The following is an 18048-nucleotide window of genomic DNA, read 5'->3' as shown; positions in this document are numbered from 1 at the left end:
GGAACAGGAATTGGAGTTCCTCATCGAGGGAGTATCCAAGGACCTTGACAGGCTGTTTGGCAAGGAGTCCCTGATGGTGCTTGAGGCCGACAAGAGGCGCATTTGGCTACGCGTCCGATCAAAGGTGAACTCTGTTGGAGTGACCCAGCGCTCCATTGATGAGCTCAAAAAGAGGTGGTACAACCTCAGAGGTCGTGCCAAAGAACACATTGCTGAGAGGCTGCGGGAGCAACATGCCACCGTAGGAGGAGACCCCACAGTTGCACACAACACTCCACTCGAAGACCTGGTGGAGGACACACTCAATCCTGCAGCCTGCGTGGGGGTCACCCGGCTGGACACCTCCCGACCCACCCAACAATCCCAAGGTAAGTGCTATGCAACTGCGACCCCGTCCCCTAACAATGCCCATGACTCCAGAGCTAGCCATTTGATAACCCCAGTAATGCAGGCCATGCACACCTGAAATGCCCTATTGCATTGTGGGACCTGTAGTGTGACAATAATTCCCGGATAGCAACACACAACCAGACCTGTCAAGTGAAAGATATCCCTAAAGTCAGTCAGGGAATGCAAGCCTGCATGCATGTTGCAACATCTCATGTGCAAGATAAATATCATTAATCATGCACCCATTTACATCAGAGGTGCGTCAGAAAAACCCAGCACAGACATCGAGGCACTCCACATTGAGAAGAACCCTGAGGACACCGAGGGAGAGGGCCATCCTGCCCCACGACCTGGACCATCACAACCACCGCAAGCAGTACCAACACCTCCCCATGTGGACAGGGCCACCCCTGTAGCCACAGGAGCACAGCAACCACCCCATGTGCCACCCATGGCAGTGGTACAGGCCACACCACCACCCAGGAGGCAGACACGGCGCACAGCCACTGTGCGATCTCAGTCCAGTGGACTGATGAGGCAGCAGCGCAACGTGTCAACACGCGCTGGCAGGGGGGAACATGTCCGAGATCCTGGGATGGCCATAGAACGCCGGATGCTTGCTGTCCACCAGAAGCAGGCCCGGCACTTTGCAGCCATCCACCTGCAGCTTAATAAGACAGCGCGAAACGTGAGCCAGCTCACGGAAAGCATGCAGGTGATGACCGCTGCAGTAAGAGAAACAGCCAGATCCTGGTGTCCCAGCAGGACATCACCCTCCGCTGCCACCGCCAGCTGCTGACCCGCCTGTCAGCATACACAAGATCCAATCATCTGATTGGTAATGCGACCTCCCAACTTTCGCGTCGCTTCCTTGCGATGCAAATTCAGATGGTACAATGCTGCCAGGACTTCGCCAGGGCCTTGGAACAGGTCACAACAGCTGTCCAGAGTCTGCAGGCGTCTGGCCATGGCCAAGCAAGTGGGGCGGGATGATGCCAGTGAGGGCCTATCAAGTCACAGCAGCCTGTCCTTGCCGGTGGTAATTGCACGCTGCCGCAGCACCAGGCCCACTGCAGCATCACAGGCCAAATTGGCGTGGAGGACGTGGAGAGGCGACTGGGTGCGTCCGGCCGGAGTCGCCAGTGACTCTATGTACTCTAGCAGCAGCGCCATGCTGATAAGACAAGCACGTCTGCTTTGCTATCATGGGGCTATATGAGAAAATACAGTTGTCATGTATTTAGAAAAAAAAATTTTTAAGACACATTATTGTGAAAATAACAATAAGAATTCAAGTCACACGTAAATACGACTCATGTCATTATTACATTTGTCATGCATGAGTGCAGTGTTGTGTGAGGGGTATGGGTGCACTAGAAACAGTTCATTGTGATTTGGTTGCGGCGCCTGTGTCCTTCAGCAGGATTCTCACATGTGCAGGTGGGCGGTTGTCCCCTTCCGACTCACTGCCAGAGATCTCCACAGGTATCCTCCACTTGGTAGCAATATTGTGGAGTATTGCACACACAGCCACGATGCAGCAGCAGACCTCAGGCTGGTATTTGAGGGCCCCACCAGTCTTATGTAGGATGCGGAATCGGCTCTTTAAAAGCCCAAATGTCCGCTCAATGCAATTTCTAGTGCGAATGTGTGTAGCATTGTAACCGCGTTGCTGTGGTGTGGCAGGGTTGAGGTATGGGGTGAGGAGGTACTCACGGAGGCCGTAGGCGCTGTCACCTGAATGAAAGGAGCAGAGGGTCAGTACCTGTTATGCGCAGATACATGGTCTCAATGTACTGTTTGCGGGCATGTGTACTTACCTAGGAGGTGTCCTTCACCAAAGTCTCCCCTGGCCAGGCGTGTGTGCATGCCGCTGTGCCGGAATATGAAGGAATCATGCTTGCTCCCCGAGTATTGTGCCACTATGTCGGTGATGATTGTCTTTGCGTTGCAGACCATCTGGATGTTCAGTGAGTGGTAGGACTTGCGGCTCCGGTACATGTATTCTATCTCAGCAGGTGGGCAGATGTGGATGTGGGTACAGTCAATGCATCCAATTACATGGGGGAATTGCGCAATGTTGTAAAATTGTAGCTTTGTTTGATTCAAGTCCTGTTGGGTGGTTGGGAATGTAATGTAATGGTTTATCCGGGTCAGCATGGCGTCCAGGAAACTCCTTAGGCAGCGGGACAGTGTGCTCTGGGAGATCCCCCCTGCAACTGCAACTATCCACTGGAAGCTTCCGGAGGCCAGGAGGTCCAGGCAGCACAAGATCTGGACATGGGTGGGCATGGCATTGGTCCTCCTTGTTGGATGCTGCATCAGGGGGTCAAGGTCCCGGATGAGCTTGGTAATCATTGCCCCATTCAGCCTGTACTTCGAGTAGATTTCCTCCTCAGTCTGGCCCAGAAGTGTGATCCACTGGCGGAAAATTCGCTCTTGGATCCTGCGTCTGTTCCTGGCTGCAGCCTGGAGCCTTCGCCCCCTTACCACCATGTAGAGTCCCGGCATTGTGAATGTCCTCATGCTCCTACTGTGTCTCCTTAAGTGTGTTTGTTCAGCCCGCACCTGTATCTAGTTTGAATTATTCTTTTTTTTTTTTTACTTTATGGTTACCACCTGGTATGAGTTCTCTGCAAATTGTGCCTCGCAATTAGCGATTTTGAGGTTTTACGCTAATTGTGATTTTTCATGCATTTCTTTTGCAATTATTTTGAGATTTTGCAAATTTATTCGCAGAATGAATGGAAAATCGCAATTACAGAATCGCAAAGGGGTTCCACCTTGATTCTGCGATTTTATTTGTGAAGTCGCAAAATTATTTTGCGATTTCGCAATTTGGTTGTTTTTCATTTCATGAATTGCGGTTCATGGAATTGCGATCGCAAAGCTGTTTCGCAACTATTGCGGTCACAATTTGTGTTGATGAATCTACCTGTTAGTGACTATAATTCTGGTGAGTGAATACTTAACAAACAAGTACAAGTGAGAAGCAGGCAAGAAAAAACTACCGGAAGTTGAAGAGAATCACAGGATAAATAACAGTTATGAGGATCTGCCACAACACATTTTAAGGATAGAGTATATAATCTACCATATAATAGGCACAATTTAAGAGGCTGGGTAATGCACTTATTGGAGTTTGCAGGCAATTCCATATAAATAACTACAGGTTTTATTAGTTTAGCATATTTTAAATTTTGTTTATTATTTGATGCTTGCCACTTTCAGATGATAAATACAATTTTCAAGGTACTTTGGTGCTATTGTATTTTTTATGTAATCGAATTTTAAGATTACAATTTTGAGAAAATGGCATAGCACTGTATTGTGTGTAATACTCAGCAGTGACTACTTAAGATGTTTGTTAAGTCATTTTACTGAGACTAGGGAGTGAGGTCACATTTGACTGTTGTACTCCAATCCTAATGGTTTAGGGTGAAGATGTGTCAAAGGTTTGGGTAGTTCTAATGTGCTGCCGTGCTATATGGTACTCTTCTCGTACTAGAAGATGAAGTGGCCCGCTGGTGTCAACCCAAGTTTAGCTGCTGGTTGAAGAGAAATTGCATCAGAACAGGGTAAAATCAGAAGGGTAACATGCAAATCCGAAGTCAGCACATGGAGGTTGGGCTTTGACATTTAAAACAAAGTTTATATTTTAAACAGTTCAGTCCTTCAGTTTGTGACTATAAATAATTACTGGTATGAGTTTTAGTGGTTGTTTTCAGAGCAAAGTGAACAACAACATATAAGGTTTGAATATTACAATCCCCAGGGCGGCAACTGGAAGAAGTCTACAACTTGTACGCTATGTGTTACCATTCTTTTTTTATTTCTCAATATTTTATTAGTTTTAGGGGATAAAAAAAAAGCGAGAGGTGAAAGGGTGGGGTATTGGACAATCACAATGAGGAAAATAATTGTGGTACATGATTACATTCAAGAGTAAAACAGAATATAATCAGCCGGTTGCAGATCTAACTTCTTTTGTAGGTTCAGAGATATTAATTGATGTAAACCCCGGGGGCAGAGGGGATGAAGCGGGGGTCAGGGAGAGTGAGGCGAATGACATTAGGGTGCCCCAGAGAGATGGACAGAAGAAAGGAAGAGGGGGGAGATGTCTAGGGTAAAGAGCTGGCAGTGATGTGATGGTAGACATTCTTTTGGTAAACGCTTAAAAACGAGAGGAGGGTTGGATTAGCGCCAATGTTGGGAGTGTTGTGATCTCAAGGTATTTTTAATGTAGAGTTTCCAAATAGGTATTCCCAAACATCCGCTAGTTTGGACTAGTGATCTTCGACTGGCCTACGACTACACACTACAGCAAATACCACTAGGAACCACATTACAGAAATCTTGCAATGGTGAAAAATACTGAGCACACGGAGCTGCCCTTTTTTTGCTATTGGGGCAATACTGAATGGAATTATAAAATGTTGTGGCATTCCACATTATAGAAGGCATATGTACCAGGTAGAGCCATTACTTAACATATTCTGCCTACGTTTTCCTTACACATTATGTGTTTATATCACAAAGCCTTTAACAAAGTATCCATAGTACTGAAGAGCTCTTTAAAAAAAAGAGCAAACGGAGTTGTACTGCTTATGCTAGTCGTATAAAACAAAATGGAATTTAAATAACTTTGCAACCCAGCATAGCTCTGTAAGTCACATTTGAACATGCAATCACCAAAAATAACGTGAAATCAGTTTGTGCCATGTTGCCCATGCACAGATACTGTTAGCTCCATCTCCTATCACAGAAGCCCCACAAACGATGCATGTGGATTTGCACTATATTTTTTTGCACCGGCCCAGAGTTTCTGCAATACAGATGCCACGCCTGCGGCTGATTTACGACTTAGAAATTAACTGCAGGTGAATGGCTGAGCATACACAAAGGAATATGTGTCTGAAGGAAGACAACTGCTCTGACATCAATACCACTTCTTATTAATCCTTCACCTTTACCGGCATTTTCGTCCTTTGATGCACAAGCCCATCTTCTCTTATTAAATATTTACAGTACAATGGTCTTCATTGATCCTAGATACATTTTTCCAGTAATGCATCAACCCAATTTAAATGGCTGATTATGGAAATGCAGGTCGATTATCCGTACCTCTTTATTGCTTTCTGCCAGGTCTACCTCTGCCCACAAGGTGTTTCGAAATCTCTGATCAAATTCAATAAACTTCTGGAAGAGGACGTAGAGGGTGCCCAGCAAATGCAAATCCTGCTCATATTAGAAAGGTAAAAGAAAGGGTGTGTTAAAGAAATTCGCATCATTGTGACTATATGAAAGTTTATGCTACTGAGCCACAGAACCACGGAAATTACAAATCTAAGCGTCCACTCTGTTTTTGAGGTGGAAATCAAAGTGCAAGATGTTGAACTGCCTGACACAACACACGGGAGAGCTCGGAGAATGGAACTATTCGTGTAATCTTGAGAAGCTGTTAGCTTTCATAATGAAACCCTGACATTAAGCCACTTAACATGGCTTAATGCTGCGTTGTACATAAAACAAAACAAGGGCCGGACAGTTTCGAGTCTGTATCACAGTGCACAGCCTAGTCTAATCAAATCACTAGGTTGGACAACCATTTGTGTTGATTTACTTATCGTTTTTATACAAATTTTTCAAACCAGTTTTTGGCGTCAAGAGATACAACACAACATTTATCACAAAATACAAATATACATTCAGTGAAATGAGAAAGAAATATCAAAAACAAAATTGTGTAAACAAAGGAAATGTCATACATAAATAACATGGACAACTATCAAACAGGCCTCAAATTAATCAGTCATAGAGGCTCCAATCCTGATTATGCAAACCACAAGGGGAATGTTAAGTTAAAGAAACCTCCTTGTTACAACCCTCGCAAGATACACAATAGATCAACAGATTAGGTGCCAAAGCTAGGAACAACATAGGAACATATCAGCAATTCCAAAGTGTGTTTAAGTTGATTCCTAGCGTGCCCTATAAATTCGGTATCTTGGGGGTGAAAACGTCGACGCGTTTCGAACCCAAAAGTATTTCAAGGGTTCTCCTCAGGACATGGATTGGTGGGTCGTTGTCACTTAGTCGTGGGATGTTCAAGTCACTCCCTTAGCAATGAGCGAGGTTGCCGCTGGGTAGGGAGACAGTGCCGGCCGTCACCTTTACGTTAATACATAAGTCTGAAATCTTATCGGCGGGGCAATTTTTCAACAGTGCGCTAGTGGTGGAGCGGCAACCGCCGCGCTGACTGGCGTGTTCTCGGCTTTGGTCCGAGGCGTTACAGTCCGGCACTCTTATCGGCGTGGGAAATTTTTAACAGTGCGCGAGTGGTGGAGCGGCAACCGCCGCGCTGACAGGCGTGTTCTCGGCTTTGGTCCGAGGCGTTACAGTCCGGCACACTACGGCTTCTGTGAGAGAGCTTGTCACAGAAGCCGTAGTGTGCCGGACTGTAACGCCTCGGACCAAAGCCGAGAACACGCCTGTCAGCGCGGCGGTTGCCGCTCCACCACTCGCGCACTGTTAAAAATTTCCCACGCCGATAAGAGTGCCGGACTGTAACGCCTCGGACCAAAGCCGAGAACACGCCAGTCAGCGCGGCGGTTGCCGCTCCACCACTAGCGCACTGTTGAAAAATTGCCCCGCCGATAAGATTTCAGACTTATGTATTAACGTAAAGGTGACGGCCGGCACTGTCTCCCTACCCAGCGGCAACCTCGCTCATTGCTAAGGGAGTGACTTGAACATCCCACGACTAAGTGACAACGACCCCCCAATCCATGTCCTGAGGAGAACCCTTGAAATACTTTTGGGTTCGAAACGCGTCGACGTTTTCACCCCCAAGATACCGAATTTCTAGGGCACGCTAGGAATCAACTTAAACACACTTTGGAATTGCTGATATGTTCCTATGTTAATCCTAGCTTTGGCACCTAATCTGTTGATCTATTGTGTATCTTGCGAGGGTTGTAACAAGGAGGTTTCTTTAACTTAACATTCCCCTTGTGGTTTGCATAATCAGGATTGGAGCCTCTATGACTGATTAATTTGAGGCCTGTTTGATAGTTGTCCATGTTATTTATGTATGACATTTCCTTTGTTTACACAATTTTGTTTTTGATATTTCTTTCTCATTTCACTGAATGTATATTTGTATTTTGTGATAAATGTTGTGTTGTATCTCTTGACGCCAAAAACTGGTTTGAAAAATTTGTATAAAAACGATAAGTAAATCAACACAAATGGTTGTCCAACCTAGTGATTTGATTAGACTAGGCTGTGCACTGTGATACAGACTCGAAACTGTCCGGCCCTTGTTTTGTTTCTTGCACAATAGTGGTCCACGCCGGCCAGTGACAGGACCCAAGCCTTTCCTAGTTTTCCCGCGTTGTACATAAGGCACCTTTTCACACAATACTTAGCGTGAAAGGGGTGGGCAATTGGTCTTGCTGTGGGCGTTCCGCCGCAACATCCTTTGATTTTGACGCTGCCCCCTATTTACAAGAGCAGCGTACATAGGAGGCAGCGCCAGAATTAAGACAAACAAGAAACTGGTCTTAACATGACAAAAAAAGGAGAAATGTTTTATTTCTTCTCGTGTTTGCTTGCCTGCACATAAACCATCAGTACCCCTAATGCAGACACCCTTGCACTATAGTGCAAGGGTGTCTGTGTTGGTACTAAACAGCTGAAATAAGCTCCAATGCAGGGGCAAACGCAGGGCTGCACCGTATTGTTGTAAATACAGAGCAGCTCTGTGTTTCACAAGTGGGAGAGCATGGTGTTAAGCCAAGAAGGCTAACAGCGCGCTCCGTCACTTCTTTGTAAATATGCCCCTTCATCTCCTCGGCAGATGCATGATACATTATATAGATGCAATTTCATCATTTTACATACAGACTTTAAAAACATATTTATACTGCAATTATGATTGCAAATTGAAAGCAGAAAACCAGTGAATTTCGCAAGGTATTATTAGGACCGAGCCCATAAATAACAAAACAGACATGCAAACCATAACACACACCAAATAAAATGCTGATGACATCACCCTTGATGTGACTTATGCAATTACAAGTGTTGTAAATAATCTCAAACATGAGAGTAAATATCAGATTACCCATTATACTAAGAAAGACATGACTGCAATGACAGTCCATCACTTGTTGTTTTTGCAATTGCCGCCCTAAGTGCGCTGGGGATGCCCAGACGTGGGTCCCAGGCACTCCACACCACTTGGAGTCAAGCTATGAGAGCTGATGAGAGGTGTTACCTCAAAACCGGTCCGGTCCTCGGATGCTTGATTCCGTTCTGGGAAGGACATGGCTTTTGTAGTTCGGACTGGACTGTTCCCATGGGGCAACAGGGTCAGAGCTGATTTGCATATCGCCATTGTCTAACCCAGGGTGGTGTGGAGTGCAAAAAAACGATGGATTTGGGCCCAGATCTTTTGACTGGGGGAGTGTGTGACATTGATCCACATTCAGTCCATCACTTGTTGTTTTTGCAATTGCCGCCCTAAGTGCGCTGGGGATGCCCAGACGTGGGTCCCAGGCACTCCACACCACTTGGAGTCAAGCTAGCCGGGCTGATGAGAGGTGTTACCTCGAAACCGGTCCGGTCCTCGGATGCTTGATTCCGTTCTGGGAAGGACATGGCTTTTGTAGTTCGGACTGGACTGTTCCCATGGGGCAACAGGGTCAGAGCTGATTTGCATATCGCCATTGTCTAACCCAGGGTGGTGTGGAGTGCAAAAAAACGATGGATTTGGGCCCAGATCTTTTGACTGGGGGAGTGTGTGACATTGATCCACATTCAGTCCATCACTTGTTGTTTTTGCAATTGCCGCCCTAAGTGCGCTGTGGATGCCCAGACGTGGGTCCCAGGCACTCCACACCACTTGGAGTCAAGCTAGCCGGGCTGATGAGAGGTGTTACCTCGAAACCGGTCCGGTCCTCGGATGCTTGATTCCGTTCTGGGAAGGACATGGCTTTTGTAGTTCGGACTGGACTGTTCCCATGGGGCAACAGGGTCAGAGCTGATTTGCATATCGCCATTGTCTAACCCAGGGTGGTGTGGAGTGCAAAAAAACGATGGATTTGGGCCCAGATCTTTTGACTGGGGGAGTGTGTGACATTGATCCACATTCAGTCCATCACTTGTTGTTTTTGCAATTGCCGCCCTAAGTGCGCTGGGGATGCCCAGACGTGGGTCCCAGGCACTCCACACCACTTGGAGTCAAGCTAGCCGGGCTGATGAGAGGTGTTACCTCGAAACCGGTCCGGTCCTCGGATGCTTGATTCCGTTCTGGGAAGGACATGGCTTTTGTAGTTCGGACTGGACTGTTCCCATGGGGCAACAGGGTCAGAGCTGATTTGCATATCGCCATTGTCTAACCCAGGGTGGTGTGGAGTGCAAAAAAACAATGGATTTGGGCCCAGATCTTTTGACTGGGGGAGTGTGTGACATTGATCCACATTCAGTCCATCACTTGTTGTTTTTGCAATTGCCGCCCTAAGTGCGCTGGGGATGCCCAGACGTGGGTCCCAGGCACTCCACACCACTTGGAGTCAAGCTAGCCGGGCTGATGAGAGGTGTTACCTCGAAACCGGTCCGGTCCTCGGATGCTTGATTCCGTTCTGGGAAGGACATGGCTTTTGTAGTTCGGACTGGACTGTTCCCATGGGGCAACAGGGTCAGAGCTGATTTGCATATCGCCATTGTCTAACCCAGGGTGGTGTGGAGTGCAAAAAAACGATGGATTTGGGCCCAGATCTTTTGACTGGGGGAGTGTGTGACATTGATCCACATTCAGTCCATCACTTGTTGTTTTTGCAATTGCCGCCCTAAGTGCGCTGGGGATGCCCAGACGTGGGTCCCAGGCACTCCACACCACTTGGAGTCAAGCTAGCCGGGCTGATGAGAGGTGTTACCTCGAAACCGGTCCGGTCCTCGGATGCTTGATTCCGTTCTGGGAAGGACATGGCTTTTGTAGTTCGGACTGGACTGTTCCCATGGGGCAACAGGGTCAGAGCTGATTTGCATATCGCCATTGTCTAACCCAGGGTGGTGTGGAGTGCAAAAAAACGATGGATTTGGGCCCAGATCTTTTGACTGGGGGAGTGTGTGACATTGATCCACATTCAGTCCATCACTTGTTGTTTTTGCAATTGCCGCCCTAAGTGCGCTGGGGATGCCCAGACGTGGGTCCCAGGCACTCCACACCACTTGGAGTCAAGCTAGCCGGGCTGATGAGAGGTGTTACCTCGAAACCGGTCCGGTCCTCGGATGCTTGATTCCGTTCTGGGAAGGACATGGCTTTTGTAGTTCGGACTGGACTGTTCCCATGGGGCAACAGGGTCAGAGCTGATTTGCATATCGCCATTGTCTAACCCAGGGTGGTGTGGAGTGCAAAAAAACGATGGATTTGGGCCCAGATCTTTTGACTGGGGGAGTGTGTGACATTGATCCACATTCAGTCCATCACTTGTTGTTTTTGCAATTGCCGCCCTAAGTGCGCTGGGGATGCCCAGACGTGGGTCCCAGGCACTCCACACCACTTGGAGTCAAGCTAGCCGGGCTGATGAGAGGTGTTACCTCGAAACCGGTCCGGTCCTCGGATGCTTGATTCCGTTCTGGGAAGGACATGGCTTTTGTAGTTCGGACTGGACTGTTCCCATGGGGCAACAGGGTCAGAGCTGATTTGCATATCGCCATTGTCTAACCCAGGGTGGTGTGGAGTGCAAAAAAACGATGGATTTGGGCCCAGATCTTTTGACTGGGGGAGTGTGTGACATTGATCCACATTCAGTCCATCACTTGTTGTTTTTGCAATTGCCGCCCTAAGTGCGCTGGGGATGCCCAGACGTGGGTCCCAGGCACTCCACACCACTTGGAGTCAAGCTAGCCGGGCTGATGAGAGGTGTTACCTCGAAACCGGTCCGGTCCTCGGATGCTTGATTCCGTTCTGGGAAGGACATGGCTTTTGTAGTTCGGACTGGACTGTTCCCATGGGGCAACAGGGTCAGAGCTGATTTGCATATCGCAATTGTCTAACCCAGGGTGGTGTGGAGTGCAAAAAAACGATGGATTTGGGCCCAGATCTTTTGACTGGGGGAGTGTGTGACATTGATCCACATTCAGTCCATCACTTGTTGTTTTTGCAATTGCCGCCCTAAGTGCGCTGGGGATGCCCAGACGTGGGTCCCAGGCACTCCACACCACTTGGAGTCAAGCTAGCCGGGCTGATGAGAGGTGTTACCTCGAAACCGGTCCGGTCCTCGGATGCTTGATTCCGTTCTGGGAAGGACATGGCTTTTGTAGTTCGGACTGGACTGTTCCCATGGGGCAACAGGGTCAGAGCTGATTTGCATATCGCAATTGTCTAACCCAGGGTGGTGTGGAGTGCAAAAAAACGATGGATTTGGGCCCAGATCTTTTGACTGGGGGAGTGTGTGACATTGATCCACATTCAGTCCATCACTTGTTGTTTTTGCAATTGCCGCCCTAAGTGCGCTGGGGATGCCCAGACGTGGGTCCCAGGCACTCCACACCACTTGGAGTCAAGCTAGCCGGGCTGATGAGAGGTGTTACCTCGAAACCGGTCCGGTCCTCGGATGCTTGATTCCGTTCTGGGAAGGACATGGCTTTTGTAGTTCGGACTGGACTGTTCCCATGGGGCAACAGGGTCAGAGCTGATTTGCATATCGCCATTGTCTAACCCAGGGTGGTGTGGAGTGCAAAAAAACGATGGATTTGGGCCCAGATCTTTTGACTGGGGGAGTGTGTGACATTGATCCACATTCAGTCCATCACTTGTTGTTTTTGCAATTGCCGCCCTAAGTGCGCTGGGGATGCCCAGACGTGGGTCCCAGGCACTCCACACCACTTGGAGTCAAGCTAGCCGGGCTGATGAGAGGTGTTACCTCGAAACCGGTCCGGTCCTCGGATGCTTGATTCCGTTCTGGGAAGGACATGGCTTTTGTAGTTCGGACTGGACTGTTCCCATGGGGCAACAGGGTCAGAGCTGATTTGCATATCGCCATTGTCTAACCCAGGGTGGTGTGGAGTGCAAAAAAACGATGGATTTGGGCCCAGATCTTTTGACTGGGGGAGTGTGTGACATTGATCCACATTCAGTCCATCACTTGTTGTTTTTGCAAGGCTTAGCATGAAGCGAGGCCCTGCAAACAATCTATGGAATGTGGCCAATCCTCTAGCTGTGTGCAGCAGAGGCTGACACCAGGGCCTGACCTAAGGAACGACCTACTAGAGTTGGCCAACTCCCCGGTGTGCATGGCGGCAGGGCATGGCCTAAGAACAAATATATTGCAGGTGACCAATCCCCACTGTGCATGGCCAAAGGCAGTGGGGACTGGCCACAGTGTCTAGCTTGTGTCTAGGTGCTTGCTCAACTCAAACGTGTGATGGCAGGATGCAGCCGATGGCCCAATCTGTCTTCAACCAAGTACAGTGTCCAACCCCTACTGGAGACCAACTCTCTTGTGTGGTCATAGGCCAAGAGTAGCTAAATTCATTTTTATTTTTTTAATTCAAGATTTTATTATTGTGTGCTGGATTTGCGAATCCTGCAATGAAAGTAGGGCTTCAGCAAATCCATTTTTTCAGAATTTATTTTAGTTCCAGCTGAGGTGCCCCCATGTAGGCCTGGAGGTCAGGTATAGGCCCAACCTGCCCAACCCGCCCCCTTATGCCGTTGCTAAAAAACAAAAAAAGTGCAATACTACTCAGAGCAGGGTGTGGGTAATGGTGGCCGCAATGGATATAATTATGTGACAGCAGGCCACTCAAAGCATGGCGAATTCACAAATTTACAGCCAGATTTGTGAATCCGCAAGGGACGATGGAAGAAAAAAGCTCCCTCATCCAGTACTGTGCCTATTGTACTGGATTCACAATCCACAACAGCTATAACTCGCAAACCAAATAGAATAATTATGACCTCACGGTGTTTATGCAAATAAATACCAACAGCTAAAAGTGAAATGTTATTAAACAGAAACTCATAATGAAACCAGATAATGATACTACACTAATAGCCATCTCTTTGAAAGTAGTAAGGGTAATGTGATATGTAATCTCATCTGTGAGATGATTGACAACATGTGTAACTGAATGTGATTCATTAATGGTGAGGTTGTGTACATTGCATTTGGTCAGTTAGTTATGGTTTCTAACTGTTATGAGAATTATGGATTGTGGTTCTAACCAAAAACCATTGCGTATTTAAATAGTTTTGGGTTTTGATTTGTAGCTTTAATTCTGATTTTTAAATTAGTTTCCAAGGTTTTTCAAATATTCATTAAGCTGTTATAACAAATGCTAATCAAATCAATATGTTAACCTTTGTTGTTTTACAGTACTCATTTGCTACATGCAACATCTACATGCAACATCTCCATGTATCCAATCTGCTCGCTGTGGCCAATGATTGCTGCACACGGCCAACCCTGCTGTGCAAGTCTTTCAGCCATGCAATGGCCACTGGGTCTAAGACTAGACACTGCTTTTGTAAGGGTCAGCAGGCCCTGTCATGTACCCTTGAAGGGCATTCCACTGGGATCAGGCCCTGGACCCACAAACCCCACAGGGTGTCTGACAAGTTCCCAAGACCCCTGTGTTATAGGTTGTGGAACAATGACTTAGGTTCATGGACCTTGGGGGAACAAACCCCAGTCCCTGTGCCCATGAACCCACTGCCAAATGTTGTTCGGATTTGTCCAGGGAAAAGTATAAAAAGAGTGCAAAAAAAGCTACATTTATCATTTTAGCTCCTACTGGAAATTCTGCTTTTTGCTACATTATAAATGAATTTAAAGCAAACTTTGAAGCACTTCACTTCGAAGCCATTACTGTTGTGGCTTGTTGTAAACACCTTCAATATATTTTGAGATATTGGTATTTGAAAAAGGTGTCAGGTGGGTTTCAAAAGATTAAAGTTTAAGGTGAGCAATACCACTGGAAATGCACTCAACACTTGGCTTACATGTTTGAGATGTGATGGGTGTGTTTTTAAAGGGATTGTGTGGCATCCCTCCTCTTTGAGCCCATTTGTGTTGACTGGTTAAACAGATTCACTTTAAAAGTTCAATGAAATCAGAATATCAATGAGCGCAGGGTAAGAACATCAGGCAGGTCACCGCAACTGAGGACGGTCTCTTGAATGAAGCAACCATGACTCAGGGAAGCACACACAGGGTAAATAAAGATATACACACATACATTATTAGCTATACATTCTCTCTGAAGATGACCAACTACAAGTCTCCATGATATGCATCCGAGTCTACATTCGATTTGTCATCGCCGTACTACACACTGTACGAAAAACAAACTGTTTTGTGAATACAGTACCTTTCCAGTCCTGTCCAACTCTGGGAAATTTTTGGGGATGATATTGAAAAGCCTCTGAACGGAGTTTAATGTTTTTCGCTTTGCATCATACAATTGGAACCTGTAAAAAAAAAATCAGAAAAAGCAATACCTGGTACTGATATTTCAATTCTCGCAAAATTACATATTTTATGTTAGTGTTGCCACTACGCTGCATCCTAAATTGATGATTTGTGTGCTGGGGGAGGTTGACAGCATCTGTCACTACCCTGTGGCCTTTGGCTTCACCAGCAGTAACCACTGGGAAGAGCGCCATGCACATGAACAGGAGAACAGAGTTAGTAAGGATAGCTGTACCATGCTGGATTTAGAGTTCATAAAAGGAGGTTCTACTCCATCATGATACTCTTCTACCAAACCCTGGTCATTTTGTTTCTAGACCTTTTGATCTCACCCACCTCTTGTACGGTGCTATTAGTAGAGTCAATGGTTTTCCTATTTGCCCGATGCTCATGTTAGAAAGAGCTGACAAAACAAAGACTAGCTTTGTTTGTGCTTGCAGCTTGGATTGCAAGTTTAGCTAAGACTATCCAAAAATGAATTTTGATATGGGACACTCCAGGTCATCTTTTGTGTGCTATCACTGGTTACTTGAAGTTTGTTTTGACATACCATTTTGAATAAAATAATAAATGACAGTTACAAGGAAAATTATCCTCGGAGGTTTGAGAAGCATGGCACAGCTCCAGTAGTTGAAGCCCAGGAAGAACTAGAGAAAGAAGGAGCGATTGATGATGATGAGGAGGAGGGAATTATGTTCCAGTTTACTTTCTGCAGCTGTATCAGCTCCCCGGTGTATCAAGAAGATCATCACCACAGTATTTGAGTAGTTGAGGTGAGTCCACGTCTTAGGACAGCATCCCCTGAACTACTTCACAGACCCTTCCTAGCATATATCATGAGTACTGACAGGCGACTTCCACATCTGACCTTACCTATCAGCGGTAACTGACGGTTTTCTTTGTCTTGCCTGAGACCAACTGAGGTGGCAGGTGTGCTTATGATACATTGTGCTGGGTACAGTAGTACCCTACTTCTCGTCCTATGTGGCACCATCTCTCTATATCTTTAAAGGGATCATATATATTGCCCTAGGGAGGGCGCACAAGAGGAGGATTGATTTCAAATCTGACATGCGTCTATTACAGTGTGGGCCTTTTCCTATGGTTGGTCTGCCTCAGAATCCTATGGTCATCTGCTCTGTTGAACCTTCCGAAAAGCCACAAGTGGGATCTGAATGTCTTATGAACTCGAATGAGCAGAACTGAAAGCCAATGAATGTGGCTAGAAGAGAGAAGGGAGATGTTTCTGGGTTGTTTAAAATCATCAATGTTGAATTAGGATAATGCGTGGAAATCTGGGAAAAGTAGCACCTACTAGTACAATCCAGAAGGCAAGACTTGCATTACAATGGAGGGGAAATGGGACAAGAGACGGTAGGGATTCTGAGAGGATTGTGCTAGAATCACATTCCAAAAGCATTCTGTTGCGTCTTTTAAAACCTTGTCTTGGAGGCCCTACAGTATTTTTGACTGACCACCACCAACATCAAAGAGAAAGTGACCTGTGAGGACCCCCTACATTCTATGGAAAAAATGGTTGCCAAAACAGAGGGAATGGTACAGAAGAACATAACGAGACATGAGGTTTCAGTGCTTGAGGAAGATAGAGCAGAAAGACAGCATCATTTTAAGGTGTGTGTGTTGCAAGTTTTCTTGTGTGTGAAAAATCTGATAAATAATCCGGAGTACAATCTATGTGCTGACAACATTTTTTTTTCTACTGTTGTATTACCTCTGCTATGAGACACTTGGCACTATGATAGTGAGGTTTTCAGAAACAGAGATCCTCCCTGCTGACTTCTCACTTACAATTAAAGTGCAGAAGACATATACCCTCCCTACCTACAATGGATTTGATTAATACCAAAGAGCCAGGGAGTACGGTCATCCAAGAACTGGCAACCCAGGAGAATGAATCCTGAAGAAAGCAGGTAATGTCCATACAGCAATCATTGATGTTAAGAAAATTCTAATTTTCACTGCTCAGAGTTGCGCTAGCAAACCAGGCACAATAAACTACACAGTTACAAACAAGATTAGATAAAACTGGGTAACTGAACTACTTTTGTCACCACATCGAGTTTTAAAGTGACTATTAATGGATGACATCATGTTTTTAAACAGGTAAAGGCAGTTGATTATTTCTAGGAAGCAGGTCGTAAAAAGCATGAGTAGCCAGTGCCATGTTTTAGGGCTGATAGCTTGTTAGGCTATTGCAAGGACCGATCCCTCGGCTATGCAAGAGGCGACTCTTAAGTTTTTAACCATATGTGGATTCTGAAGGGTTTTGATTACTATCAGCTAGATTCATCAAAGAAAAATGGGCTCACAAAGGGCCAGATTCTGAGAATCTGGCCCTTTGCGAGCGCAATTTTTGCATTTGGGATTCATCATCCCAAATGCAGAAATCGCTAATTGCGAAATCGCTAAATTGCGAGGAATTGCATATAAGGAATCTCTATTTGAGATTTCGTAACTGCAATTCATTAACCATTTTTATTAAATAGCAAATTCGCTTTTTTGGCCGCTATTTACCACGAAGTCAGACTTCGTGGTAAATAGCGAAAACTTAGAAAAATGCACTTTAGTGCATTTTTCTAAGTTGGATGTTACACACACACACATGTCCTTTGGACATGTGTGTGCACAAAATCAGTCTACATTCACATTTCAGGGGTGCTACAGGGTGTCCTTTGGACACCCCTGGCACCCTTGAAATCGCATCCTTATTTGCAATTAGCAAATTGCTAATCGCAAATAAGGAATGACTCCCCATTCATTCCTATGGGCCTTTAGGCCCATAGGAATGAATGGGGAGTTATTCCTTATTTGCGATTAGCAATTTGCTAATCGCAAATAAGGAGGCTGTAGGAATCGCAATTTATTTTGCGATTTCTACATGAATCCCGATTTGCAAGTCCTTAATAGCGATTACTTAATAATCGATATTAAGGACTCGCAAATTGGGACATTGATGAATCGTAGCATATGTCTTTTTACTAAGTTTGAAGGTTGTGATTATATTGCTCTTGTTCCCACTTTAATTACCCACCTCACCCCCACTGTTCCATCCCTTATGGGTATATAGGGTGGTTAAGAGTGATACATAATCCAAACATGGTGCATATACAAATAGTTGGGGGTGGTTATTCTTCTGTATTGCTGCTGGTCAATT

General features: G+C 46.0%; 1 protein-coding gene across 1 annotated transcript in view; it reads right to left on the bottom strand.

The window, feature by feature from the left end:
* The window catches only part of LOC147707531 (dynein axonemal heavy chain 5-like), a 1425553-nt gene that overhangs the window by 977179 nt on the left and 430326 nt on the right, over positions 1 to 18048 (bottom strand). The window contains exons 28-29 of the mRNA XM_086925656.1: positions 14773 to 14872; positions 5515 to 5628 (exon numbers count right to left, since the gene is read on the bottom strand). Of these exons, the coding sequence (XP_086781782.1) occupies positions 5515 to 5628; positions 14773 to 14872 (214 nt within the window). The remainder of the gene's footprint in view (positions 1 to 5514; positions 5629 to 14772; positions 14873 to 18048) is intronic.

Source organism: Lissotriton vulgaris, chromosome 6 (genome assembly GCF_964263255.1).
Source record: "Lissotriton vulgaris chromosome 6, aLisVul1.2, whole genome shotgun sequence".
NCBI classification, from domain to species: Eukaryota; Metazoa; Chordata; class Amphibia; order Caudata; family Salamandridae; genus Lissotriton; species Lissotriton vulgaris.
The sequence above is the reverse complement of the archived record's forward strand: the minus strand, read 5'-3'. Positions and strand labels throughout refer to the sequence as shown.